Below are 13,532 nucleotides of genomic sequence, written 5' to 3' on the forward strand. Positions count from 1 at the left end.
TGGTCATCCTATAGTCACTTAAATAGACCAATCAATCTTGTGAGGGTGGAGAGTAACCTGATCATAGATGGTACAACAACTTTTTTAAAAGTTACAAACTGTTACATTTGCCTTGACATGAACAACAGCAGAACTATACTGTTAATGTTCTATGGAGCTGGAAGTGAAACACTTAAACTAAAAGGATGTCTACACTATAACTACCAACAGATCTACCACAGATTACAAATACACTAGTGAAGCAGTGATTCAGAAGTCATTATGGCTAGCTAATACACATGACAACTTTGTACTGTTGTGTGAGTGGTATGTATGTGCAAGAAAACCAGTCACCTCTGACTATAGGCTAAATGTGTAATACTGTACACAAATATTTATGGTAATTACTGGATATATTTTTGGATTCTGTGTACTGATAAAAAAGTATTTGAAGCTCAGGACATGCCTTACCTAAACTATACTGAACAAATAAGTACTAGAACAGTATAAACATGACCTGTTTGTTATTTTACAGGTTTAGTGTTACAACAAGATCTAATAAAGGTCAACTACATGTACTTGTTTATAGTTACATAAAACTAAAGGTTTTCCATAACATTATTTGTACACAGAATTCTGTAATAAAGTATACAAAATTTCCCATAATGTAGTGTATGTGTTTTAATACTTGAAACACTATTTTGTTTTGTTTGCTTGAGAATGAGACTGCATAGCCATGTAGCTATGAGCCATACATCTACTGTTGCTATAGTGAAAAAACTCATTGCTACTATCTCAGTACTCATCCCCATGTCATGTTTAATGTGCAATCTTAAGCTTGTATGATTAATGCACAACTTATTTCCCCTAGATTGTAGTGTATTCATGTCAATTATGCAGTGTTAATTGGTTGAACAGTGATAAAAACCACTAATATACTTGTGTTCCCATAATGTAAAGTTAAAATTAAATATTTTTATACATACACATATATCCACACAACCATATTACATTCTATCAATAAATTACATTATTAATATTATTACCAGTATCAATATGTCTACCAGCTTTAGTTTGGAGTGCATCATGTCAGTAGATGTGTGAAATAAGATCATCCCTCGTCCACATTATACACCATCAATTCTCCTAGGCTGAGCTCCACGGTAAACATCTTTTATCATATCTATCATCTGCAAGAGGATACTATATAATAGCAAGAGTAGATTCTCTATTATTTACTCTTGATAATAGTAACTATTACAAAATGTAGATGATATATATATATTATAAACCACAATCATAATAGGGATCGTCCATGTTATTTTTATGTGAAAAGCTTAACAAAACACACATCTAAAATTAGCATCCTTCAGCTTAAAACAACCCTCTGGTGGTTCTTTGCAATGAGTATAGGTCCACTAGTAAGTATCAAGTGAAAAGGAAAGAGTATGTGTTATTAAGACAAAACTGACAATTGCCATCATATATAGTTTTGTTCATATTATATTGTTTCACAGGTATAGCAAGAATTGTGGGATAAAAAGTAGTCAGATTAAGCTTATAGATCATGTACATGTCTATGACCAATTTTTGATTTTTGAAAACAGCCCAATCCTGGCTATTTTTCTTGTCAAAATGCAATTACGCTTGTAAAGTCATAAAAGATTGTGCTAATAGCTGGTGCACACTGATCAAAACTGGTTCTTATTAAACACTTAGTATAGGCTAGGAAACTTAACCTATGCTGAAGACTTTGTTACAAGGTGGTTTTTCCATGACTATTGTACAAGGATGGGTTATGCAAGATCAAAACATTCTAATACAACAGCCTAGTCATGTAAATACTCTAATAATGCAGTCAAGTGTATCTGATAACAACAAAGCTTACACTGAACTTGACAGCTATTGAAGGCACTAGTAATGTGTGACCCAGTCTGGGAAAATTGGTCTTATCAACAATGTCAGCAGTTTGGATTTTTCACCCAGAACACAAAGCTACATGAATAGACTACCTAATTTCACAATCAAAATCAGCTAGACTTGAGTGGTCTGGTTTTGCTGGCTGCTTTTTCCAAGCCCAGTGAAAACCCATACATGTGGTGTGGGCCTAATGGAGCTTTGGTCAGCCTGGGGATGGCTGTATGTGACTGTACAGCTCCGTGGTGTTGAATAAATACCTCTGCTGTGAATCCCCTTTCATTTAAGCCAGTTTTGAGACCTGAATGGCCCATAACTTTACCTAATTCATCCCTACACCTTCCTTTTCAGTTTTTGAACAGCCTCTTGCCCTCCTTCTGGGCCCTGCCTCCCTCCCTTTTGGAGGTTGCCTGATACAGTCAAACACCATTTAAAAACTATATAAAACGGCATGAGACTTAGTTGTTGGCTACTTGTACAGTGGATGCTCTGGAAGGTATGGAATTGGTGTAAAACGTGTGAAAATTTGGTACTTCAACCATTGACGAGCTACAACGCACTAAATACTTAAAACCAACATTTATCGATACTTTTAAATAGGCAATAAGACTGGTTTTCCCAGACTGGGTTACATATTAGGAGGCTCTCTATGCACATTGCAATTTGATCAGTTTCATGTGTGTGCTGAAACACTGACTGTATTTTATTAGTATATATATAGTTAGTATATATCAATGTATTTAGTATACTAACCCATCAATTGAATTCTACCACCATTTTTGATGTAAGGATTAGCATCAATGAGTGTACTACTTAACGGCTGATCTTTTCTAATAAGCGATCATCATCCATAATGAAGCCCTACACACATAAGAATTGTACTGCCTGATTTGTTTCTTTTGTTTTGTTTTTATCTGCTTTACCAGTTAGGCACTGGAGGGTGAACACTGGGGGCATAGCCTGTTTACCACAAGAAAATGATCCCAAACGAAAACCAAGTGAAACAGGACAAATGCCTATAAAAGAGTTTGCCTTGAACAATATAGATCTGCATACTTCAGCACTTACAAATGCTAGACTTTCACTAGGACGATGCTACCACTTGTTCACTGACATAATAAGTCATCCTACAGGTTGGTGAGTCTCCAAAAACATTATAAACGAAGATGAGTTTGAAGACTGGATTTTTTCAGAATGAAATGAACTCCAGTATGCACTCGGCAGTATGAATTACGGAGTGATGCAGGAGTTACTACACTAGTTGTTCAGGAAGGATTGTAATGAACAAGAGCTCCATCGTTCATAATAGCTACTGTATGCCAGGAAGTTGTATATGTAGTAAGCATAGTACAGTATATGTGACCCAGTCTGACAAAACCGGTCTTATCGCCCATGTCAGCAGATTCGATTTTTCACCCAGGACACAACGTTACATGAATAAACTATCTAATTCCACAATCAAAATCAGCTAGAGTTGAGTGGTCTGGTTTTGCTGGCTGCTTTTCCCAAGCCCAGTGGCGATTGGTACATGCGGTGTGGGGCATTAATGGAACTCTGGTCAGCCTGGGGATGACTGTATGTGGCTGTACGGCTCTGTGGTATTGAATAAGTACCTCTGCTGTGAATTTCCTTTCATTTTAGCCAATTTTGAGACTTCAATGGCCCAAAACTTGGCCTAATTCATCCCTACGCCTTCCTTTTCAATTTTTTTAACACCATCTTGCCCGCCTTCCAGGCCCCCCGCCTCCCACCCATTTTGCAGCTCGCCTGATACAGTCAACCTCGGTTTAAAACCTATCTAAAATGGCAGGAAACTTAGTTGTTGGCTACTTGCACAGTGGATGTTGTGGAAGGTAAGGAATTGGTGTAAAACGTGTGAAAATTTGGTACACATAGCTTCAACCATTGGCAAGCTACAACACACTAAATACTTAAAACTGGCATTTCTTGATACTTTTAAATAGGCCATATTTGAAATAGGCGATAAGACCAGTTTTCCCAGACTGGGTCACATATAGCAATATAAAATTATGCATCTGTACATGCACAATACTACATAATACTCACCCTATTCATATCACCAGCTGAAGGATAACGACCACTTTCGAGTTTAGAAAACACGAGAACAGAATTGACTTTAACCTCAAATGGTTCTGGAGAAAAATATGCCAGTCACAGTAAGTCGCCACACGCACAACAGGCATACAGTTTTCTCACCGTTTCCACTTTCTAATTCTGTAATATCAGTCCCTACAGACACAGTTCCGGGAACCACATCTGGGCCACTTAAATTGTCTAAAATTTCAGCGGTGACCTCCTCATATATAATTGTTGATACAGTAGAACTGTGATTGTAATTTATCCAAATGTCAACTGGCGTAAAACCGTTCTGCGCTGCCATCTTATAACACTGAAGTTTAGCCTTGATACTAGCCTACTGTGAACTTCTCTCCACTTCAGAAAGCGGCTATACTGTGATGCCGTTGCGCGCACGTGATACAATTGTGATAATACGTAACATTGCTGGGGAAGTCCCCATCCTCACGTCAACCTTCACAACAAAACAGACTGAGGATTTACTCACACTCTGTTACAGGTAATAAGCTTCAGAGCCTGTAGGTACTTTAAATGTAGAAAAAGCTTGAAGATCAATTACTCTAATAGAGCAGTCACCTAGCTAGTTACTCTAACAAAACATTTATTCACAGATCATAGCACACACAATTACAAAACAACAGACTGAGGTAGCTAGACCCAGTCAACTTCAAAACTTTTCAGGAACTACATATACTAAGTGTGATCCATGCAATACATCAACTCTCTTGATATAAGTGTTGCAGAGAAAAGAATTAATTATTAATTACTCTGAGAAATAAAGGAAAGAAGAAAGGATAAAATCCAGCCATCTAGAAAAACAACAAATTTAGTGATGCTCTGAACTTATATACAGAAAATATTTACTCTCAGACCATTTAACAGTCATACCAACCTAGTAGACATCAAATTAACTGAGGAACAAATAATACCAGTAGGGACCCGCCGATTATGCTCATTATTTTACCTATTATGCTATGCTACACTGTTCAAATATTTACCTATTATGCTTAAATTTATGCTCAATACTTACCTATTATGCTCAAATTATGCCCAATTATTTATGCCTCAGTTCTCATGCTCTGCTAATAATTTAATTTCCAGTTTATGGATAAATAACAAGTGGCTGAAGCACAAACTTACTTGTCAAAGTGCATATCACAGAAAAGATCGATATACTACTCTAATAGAACAGTCAGCTATGTGATTGTTCTATTAGAGTTACTGACTGTTCTTCCGTGATAGCTATTTTGATAAGCAAGAATTCATACTATTATACAAATATTCTACCTATTATGCTAGCATTATGCTCAATGCTTTCAGGCACCTATTATGCTCATAATTATGCCAGCGTAATCGGCGGGTCCTTAAATACCAGCAGTAGCATACCAGAAAGCAAAAATACAGGTTGTATTGTGAGTTATGGACCCTTGAGGTTGATATAACTAAACTCCATTAATTTTAGTGTTATATCTGAGCTGTGGTGACTGAGACAGAATTTTCTATATGTTTACTTCGTTGCCATAACGTGAGGGTCTGATTTTATTTATCAACTTCTTGTCAAATAAGTATTTTGAGCCTCTAGCTACACCTAGAGAATTGCACAAGTTGTTGATGTATCAGTGTTTGTATTAGGAGTCCACTCTCTCTGTGTGGTGTATTATAGATTACTAAAGTACATTTTTGGTCTTTCACAATCTGAGAATTCATTGATATCAGTAACTTTCCTTTCCAGTTGTGTTGTCTGCTCAGATAAGCTATGAACTTTGCAAGGTGGGTCTGAAATGAGATGGATTTCATTAATTGGTTCTTGGTCAATACTTGTGCTAGCTTCATCTGGAGATGTGACATGCATGGATAACTACAAGTTGTTTGATGCAACAGTGGTTCTTTATACATTAGTACAATGTTGGAGAGGATTAATAATGTGGTAGGTAGCCTATACCATCACAATTAGCACATACCCAAGTCATACAGGATAGCTTCACCTTGGAAGTATACTCAATTCTTTCTACAATGACCACCGACGTCTCCTGATAAGTTTTTACAGTATAGCTAAATAAAATATCTTGACATACAGATAGTTCTGCACTGCCTATAAGAAGATAAATTGTCTTGACTATATATAATTGCTGCAAAATTTTCAACTCAGTACCTATACCTTTTCTATGGAGCTGGAGGTGAAACGCTTAAGCTAAAAGGATGTCTAGACTGTAACTACCAACAGATCTACTACAAATTCTGTAGCAGTGATCTGTCACAAGTAACACGATTACAGATATATACATAGAAATTAAGTAGCTAATACACATGACAATTTTGTACTGTTGTGAGTGGTACGTATGTACAAGAAACCAGTCACCTCGGACTATACCATAATTTTCCTTTTTTCGTTGTAAAATATTTTTTTGTATGCAAAATTTGTACGAAAATTTCTTACATGAAAATTTTTACATAAGATTGAACTACTCTAATAGAGCAGTCATTCACGTAAATCATACAAAAACACTTCATTACATCACTTGATCAGTCTTGTAATACCTTTGATAACTATTTCCTCTAATCAGATTTTGAGTGTATGCATAGCAATTGTGCAGTGTTGAATAAGAGTGATTACTCCGAATAATATCCATGCATTCTATATATTCAAAAGTGTTCCCCACAATGATCATAGTTAAAATTAAACATTTTAACACATATCTACACAACCATAGTACATTCTATCTATACATTATATTATCAATTACCAGTATCATTATATGTGTTAGTTTGGAGTGTATCCCATCAATAGACGTGTTAATCAAGATAATCTTTTGTCTGCACTATATACCTTCAATTATCTTATCGACGGTAAGCTGCTTTTACCGCATCTGTTATCTGGAAGAGGAAATTATTATAATAGTGATTATATCAAAAGATAGAATATGTAGATGGTACACATCTTATCATGAACCACAATAATGGATTTATAATAGGGATCGTCAATTTTTTGCAAAAATCCTAACATGCACCACAGATTTATATCATGTACGAGAAGATGTACAATGAGCAAACCAGTGCCACGAATAGACAATGAAGGGACCCCAAGGTGCCATAGAAGAAGCCAAGGAATGTGACTGGCAGTGATACATGGCAATGGAGAAGTTGGTTGAGTCTTCCTTGAGGTCCTTCTCTTCTTTGATGGTGGTGAACTTGGCTCTCAATTAGTGAAGCTGGAGTGTCCATTGCTACATGTCGAATCGTACATGTTGATTATATAACCATTTGTGTGTGACGTAAAGCAATTTATTTCAAACATAATTTGGAACTCAGTTTCATGCTCCTTCGCTGCCCATAAGCTCCTGCCTCTACTCATTTCTACCAAGAACTATTCCCCAATGGAACAGTCTATGTATTCCTAATCTTTCTAATACTGATCTAAACATAACATTTCCCACTTTTTAATTGTAACCACTTATACTGAAATTGTACATTAGCGTTAAAACAAGTCTGGTGATTGCTAATTAACAAATAAATAATAATATGTGACCAGATTTTATAAAACTGATCCAAATCGAACATCAGGCAATATCAAACTAACACCACCAGTGGATGGCTACACTATCGTATTATGTACTAGTACCTCGGTTTTAACAGACGTCTTTTCTGGGTGGTATGTAGAGCTCGAATGATGGTTTCTGGCCTTGTGAAGGGCCTGGCTTGGAAAGAACCAGTGGTTTACTGATGGCTGCCCGATATGTTAGCCAGACATTTATTCTGTTGATTTTGCTACATACAGTATCAGTCACTAAGAAACCAGCACATCCCTGTAATCTCATGTCTGGACTCCAATCGTGGTCTGCCTCCATTTTTGAATTCTATCTACTACCCACCCACCCCCTACCCTTCTCCCCTTAGTGAGCACTCGTGATGCTACTTCACTTCTCCGACTGCTCAGATTTTCTATCTTGTTTGGTGGGAAACTCTACAAGCAGCTACAAGTACTGGAAGTGCATGGTCTAAAGTAGTATATTGATGCATCCTTTGTGTAAATTTCATACGCATGCTTGCTTATGCTGACTTGAATTCTTTAAAACAGTATCTTGAAACTTCCAATGTGCATTTGGATCGTTTTTCCAAAATCCAGTCACATCATACATCATGAGCATTATGATTAACAATACCAAAAAGTGCAGTACAGTTAGAAATGAAGCCATGCAGGGAGGTTACAACAAATCACGAATATTAAGATTAAATTATATGCACAATACTAAATAATACTCACCACCTTCATATCACTAGCTGAAGTGGGATAACGACCAGTTCGGATTTTAGACCACACGAGCTCAGAACTGACAGAAACTTCAAATGGTCCTAGAGACAAAATAATATGGCATAAGTTACCACATGCACATGCAGTTTAAAACTCACCAGCACCTTCCGGCAGTTCTGTGTTCTCAGCCCGTACTGTCAAAGTTCCTGGAACCACTTCTGGGCCGCTGCAATTTGCCTAAAATTTCAGCTTTGACGTTCTCAAATACATTAATTGATACAGCAGAATCGTAGTCGTACAATACCCAAACGGTAACCAGCTTAATACCACTTTGTGCGGCCATCTTACAACACTAGTTTAGCATCGACTTTAACCTTGCTCACAAACTTCAGAAATTGGCTCTGCTGTGATGTCCTTATTTGCACGTGATACAATTTATATTACGTAACATGGGTGGGGAAATCGCCATCCTCATTTACCTTTGTTAAAGCGTAGACCTACAGGCAGTAAGTTTCATCACAGGTGCGTAGAAACTGCATAATGTGAATAATTGCAAGCCATTGGCAATTGTGTTGAAGATCGATATACTCTAATAGAGCAGTCACATGCATAGCTAGTTAGCTTACTCTAATAGAACATTCAAATTTTATTGATTTTCTATTTTGCTCAAAGATTAACTCAAGGTACAAACAACCTCAAAACAGCTGCAGGTACTACCTCAGTCCTGAACAGAAAACTAATTTTGTAAGTTAATATATAGCTACATGTAAAGATGACCATCAAACTGTCCTCATGTTCGATCAGTGAGCCCATAAAATCTTCACAACTTTTCAAGAGATATTCAACTGCATGGACCCACAGAATGTTGCTATAAGTGTGCTCATGTATATGTGCAACAAGTTTAGTTATATCAAACCTCAAGGGTTCAAAACTCACGTACATACAACCTGTATTTTTAACAACTGCCAGTCACATGGTCTGAGAGTAAATTATCTGAATATTAATTTTAAATTTATTTTGACCATATAGTAAGGGTTAAAAATTTATACCACAGCCCACTTTAATGTTGAACTAATGCAGTACACTAGAAGTGTAATTTTTGTAAAGTAAACATCAATGAATAGCTACTGTACAGTTAGTTTTCTATACTTGTAATGTTGCTAATATGTACAAACATAAAATAATATCAAAACAGCTGAGCTATACCTATACATTATAGCCCTCAAAACATTACTGGTGCGAAAAAGATGCGATTCAGTTACATGGTGACAGTGATGCTTTAATGTACAGTACCTCACTATAGTGCTCTCTTGTGAAGGATAATATTATGGACTGCACAGTCTATAGCTACATGTACACTGTATTTGCAAACTATTCTATCTTTTTTGCAAAGTTGCTTTTCTCCAATGTTCAAATAATAAAACCGTATCCACCTACTTTGTAGGAAATATTTAAGAACGACAATCACTAGATCTTTGACACTATACTTTGAGTACATTTGCTATTATATGGAGTCAACAACAAGATATTGTATACATTACAGTGCTGGATTTCTGTATGACCAACAGGACAATTACAAAGGGTAGCTAATGGTGAATAGAGATAAATCTGAATTTGTGCCAGTCATATCTGGTGTCCCACAAGGTAGCTACTGTACAAGGACCTCTTATTTCTTTCTTATTGCATCCACCAGCTGCAGATATTTCCAAAGCGTAATCAGTGTGAGAAATTGGAGATAAAGTAACATTGCTACAAAAACTCCCTCTGAGATGTTGATGAAATTTCCAGATGAGCATAGAAGTGGCTGATCCCAATAAAGTACATCATTATGATATTTACAAGAACTCACTGACAACTTACAGCCCTTTTGTACTGTTGTCGTAATGAGTGGAATGTATAAGAAAACCAGCCAGTCACCTCTGACTAGATGTGCAATACTGTACAACGAAATTTGTGAATTGCGTATAACACAATCTGAAAGTGACTAAATATATTAAGAGATTTATAACAACTCAAGTCTCACACACTGTACAATAAGATGGTGAAGGATGAGGTGTATGAGCAGTGGTAATAACCTTGTATGCTACTGTGTATGCATGTGGTTATTCACAAAGCCCAATGGGGCTAAGTGAAGCACACCATTAGTATATCGCTGGCATCACTGTTACAGAGATATTCTAAATCAAGACAACAATCAGCCTGATTTTGCAACTAAGCTAGTAGTTTACATGGACCTTAAAATTTATATGTGTATGCAGTGAAATTGTATTAGCCACAAGCATACTGTAGCTGCCACATACCCAGTTAGCTTAAGTGTTGATAACTTAGCTAGTCATATACCTAATCTTTGCTAGCTATAGTCCATCAAATTCACAGGCAGATCCCTGAAGGGTGAGATATTACAACATTTCTTGACTGCTCTATTAGAGTATTTCTATGTAACAGAGACGCATTTTGACATGCTGACCTTTATCAGGATTTTCTGCTGGTAATTACCATTCCCACTAACCATTTTCCTAGAATTCTACTTACTCTTAAACTGAGTCCATATGGGGCTTGTTGTGACATGCCTCAACTTAAACTACTGAACAAACAAGTACTAGAACAGTAAACATGACCTGTTTGTTATTTTACAGGTTTAGTGTTACAACAAGATCTAATAAAGGTCAACTACATGTACTTGTTTACAGTTACATAAAACTAAAGGTTTTCCATAACATTATTTGTACACGGAATTCTGTAATAAAGTATACAAAATTTCCCATAATGTTGTGTATGTGTTTGACACACTGTGGAGCTAACTAGTTTAGTTAGTGCATATAGCCAAGAGTTCATAACCTCTCTATTATGAACTCTTGATATAGCCATGTAGCTGTAGCATATAAAAGCATGACTTTGACCTTTATAAAACATCATGTAACAAGTACACTCCATTATATCACTCTATGAGTCTTGTAATAGTAGCTACATAACCCTTGATAACTCTACAGGTTGTTTATTATGGTGCTTTAAAATGTTTTGTTAAATAGCTTTGTACATAGCAACCATACAACTGAAAGGACTTAATACCACTACCTCATCTCCAAGATTACCCTGATAAATATAATCAGATTTTGAGCATGCACAATTGTGCACCGATTACAAATAACGAAAATCGTTATAATTATACCTTCAACTAACATTTGTAATGATGTAAATTAAACTAAAGTTTTATACGCACATATTATTATATACACATCCACACAACCATAGAACATTACATTATGAATTACCAAATGTCATTATGTCTTTAGTTTGGAGTACATCACACCAGTAGATGTGTTAGTCAAGACCACCCACCGTCACTGTATAACTATCAATTGACCTAGGCTCTCCTCCATGGTAAACTTCTTTTGCCACATCTATTATCTGGAAGTCAAGAGATAATAAATAGTACACAGCTATGTCAGAAGGTAGAGATAAATTCCTTATAGATGACATATATAATGTATACTGATATGTAGTGTACAGTCAATGTGTTAGTCCATCAATTGAGGTGTACCATTATCATTTAAGTTGTTTTCCTTGTCAGATATTTTTCACCATGTACATTATTTGCTCAATGTACAAGCCTGACATGAATGTGTACTTGATCACTGACCTGGTGATCTTTACCATTATCAAAAGCCAAGTAGGCCTGTGTAAAATATGCCAGCATAATAAAAAGCATATTAATAGGTTGGAGTACTATGCTAGCATAATGCTACCATATTAGGTAGATATTTCAAACTATATAGAGCTTAATTCCATGAAAATAGATCAATAGAACAGTCAGTAGAAATTGCAAACTGCAATAGAGCACTCAAATGCATTGTACATAGCTCCTTAGATCAATACTCTCTAATAGAACAGTCACTTTGTAGTGAAATACTCTAATAGAGCATTCACTGATTAAAATGTTCCAAGATAATTGTAAGAAATATTGCTAACCTAGGAGCATAATTCAAGCATAATGGGAACACTGAAGAGAATAATAGGTGAAAATTCTGGGAAATTCCTGAAAGCATTTTGGGAAATATTTTGAGTATATTAGACTCACGCCTAAAGCCAATGCCAAAACTACCAGGTCTCAACACAATAAAACATGTTGCCTCAAACATTATGGAACTGTGCACTTTTGATGAACTGTTGTATGATGCTACGAAGTCCATCCCTGATCTGAAACAATGGCCTAATCCTTTTGGAAACCGAGTAGCTATATCAACCTGGTTGCTTTTCAGGTTTACTAAATCAGTGAGCAACAGGAAAGTTAGCCTAAACCAATGAGCTCATTAATCATTACAATCTTACATGCACCTGACTGTTTTATTAGAGTTATAGCCACTAGTCTGAACACTGTTATATGAACTGCAGCTGGCAGATTAGGAATAAAAACTTTCATGGCAGGATATAGTATAGAGTTGGTAACTAGTAAGTGATCAAATGGGAAAAGTATGTATGGATGAGCAATAGCCTGTAATCAATAACAGGTACTATATATGGTCTTGTACTACACATACAGAGCTTTACAGTAAATCAATCCACGCCAAAAATTGGACGACCAAACATGATGAAAGTTGGGCTACAGCAATGGAAATACAGCTGGAGAAAACTGGCAGTGTGCAAAACAATTCTTCAGTGTATTGCTAATAGCTACCAGCCAGTTTGTGAGTGTGTTGACTGATTATCAACCAAGTTAGATCCCTTTGTGCTTGGCTTAACTTACAATACATGGCTTTATAAAACATGAATCTGTGCAAGCACAATAATGAGCAATACTAACCGAATTGATATCGCCAGCTGAAGGATAATGACCAAAACGGTATTTGGAGAACACAAGACCACCATTGATGTACACCTCAAATGGTCCTAGTGTCAAGGGGAAAAAAAAGCCACGAGTCACCACACACACAAACTTTTACAAAGAACTTACGATATATACGTTCTATATCTACAGAATCTCTGGCTATTTCCACACCTGGACTGCTGAATTTGTCTAAAATTTTAGTTTGAAGGTTCTTAAATGCATCGGTTGACTCGGCAGAATTCATGTTGTAATTAACCCGTATGTTAACTGGCGTAAAACGGTCGTATGTGGCCATCTTATATACAACACTAAAGCTTAGTATTGCTCGTAGTTGCAACCGGTTTGAATTCACAGTTCAACTTCCAAAATTGGTTCTAACGTTGTGTGCGCACGTGATTCAATTAAACGTAGCATGAGCGCACCTGATGCAATTAAACATAGCATGGGTTCTTACAACAGTCAAGA

At 36.3% G+C, this 13,532-nt stretch overlaps 2 protein-coding genes and 1 long non-coding RNA gene across 3 annotated transcripts; all 3 read right to left on the bottom strand.

The window, feature by feature from the left end:
* Positions 1-934: 934 nt before the first annotated feature.
* On the bottom strand, positions 935-4,402 carry LOC136239065 (uncharacterized). The gene is made up of 3 exons (XM_066029806.1): positions 4,114-4,402; positions 3,964-4,049; positions 935-1,169 (listed from the first exon to the last, which is right to left on the bottom strand). Exons 1-3 carry the CDS (start codon positions 4,295-4,297, stop codon positions 1,107-1,109), a joined length of 333 nt encoding a protein of 110 aa, XP_065885878.1. The 5' UTR covers positions 4,298-4,402; the 3' UTR covers positions 935-1,106.
* Positions 4,403-6,660: 2,258 nt separating this feature from the next.
* LOC136239450 (uncharacterized) lies at positions 6,661-8,342 on the bottom strand. The gene is made up of 2 exons (XR_010693470.1): positions 8,255-8,342; positions 6,661-6,867 (listed from the first exon to the last, which is right to left on the bottom strand). It is a non-coding gene; the product is annotated as an uncharacterized lncRNA (long non-coding RNA).
* A 3,075-nt stretch (positions 8,343-11,417) lies between these two features.
* LOC136239409 (uncharacterized) lies at positions 11,418-13,468 on the bottom strand. The gene is made up of 3 exons (XM_066030140.1): positions 13,194-13,468; positions 13,044-13,129; positions 11,418-11,650 (listed from the first exon to the last, which is right to left on the bottom strand). The coding sequence occupies exons 1-3, from the start codon at positions 13,360-13,362 to the stop codon at positions 11,564-11,566; spliced, it is 342 nt and encodes a 113-aa protein (XP_065886212.1). The 5' UTR covers positions 13,363-13,468; the 3' UTR covers positions 11,418-11,563.
* Positions 13,469-13,532: the final 64 nt, after the last annotated feature.

Source organism: Dysidea avara, chromosome 11 (assembly GCF_963678975.1).
Source record: "Dysidea avara chromosome 11, odDysAvar1.4, whole genome shotgun sequence".
Lineage (NCBI taxonomy): Eukaryota > Metazoa > Porifera > Demospongiae > Dictyoceratida > Dysideidae > Dysidea > Dysidea avara.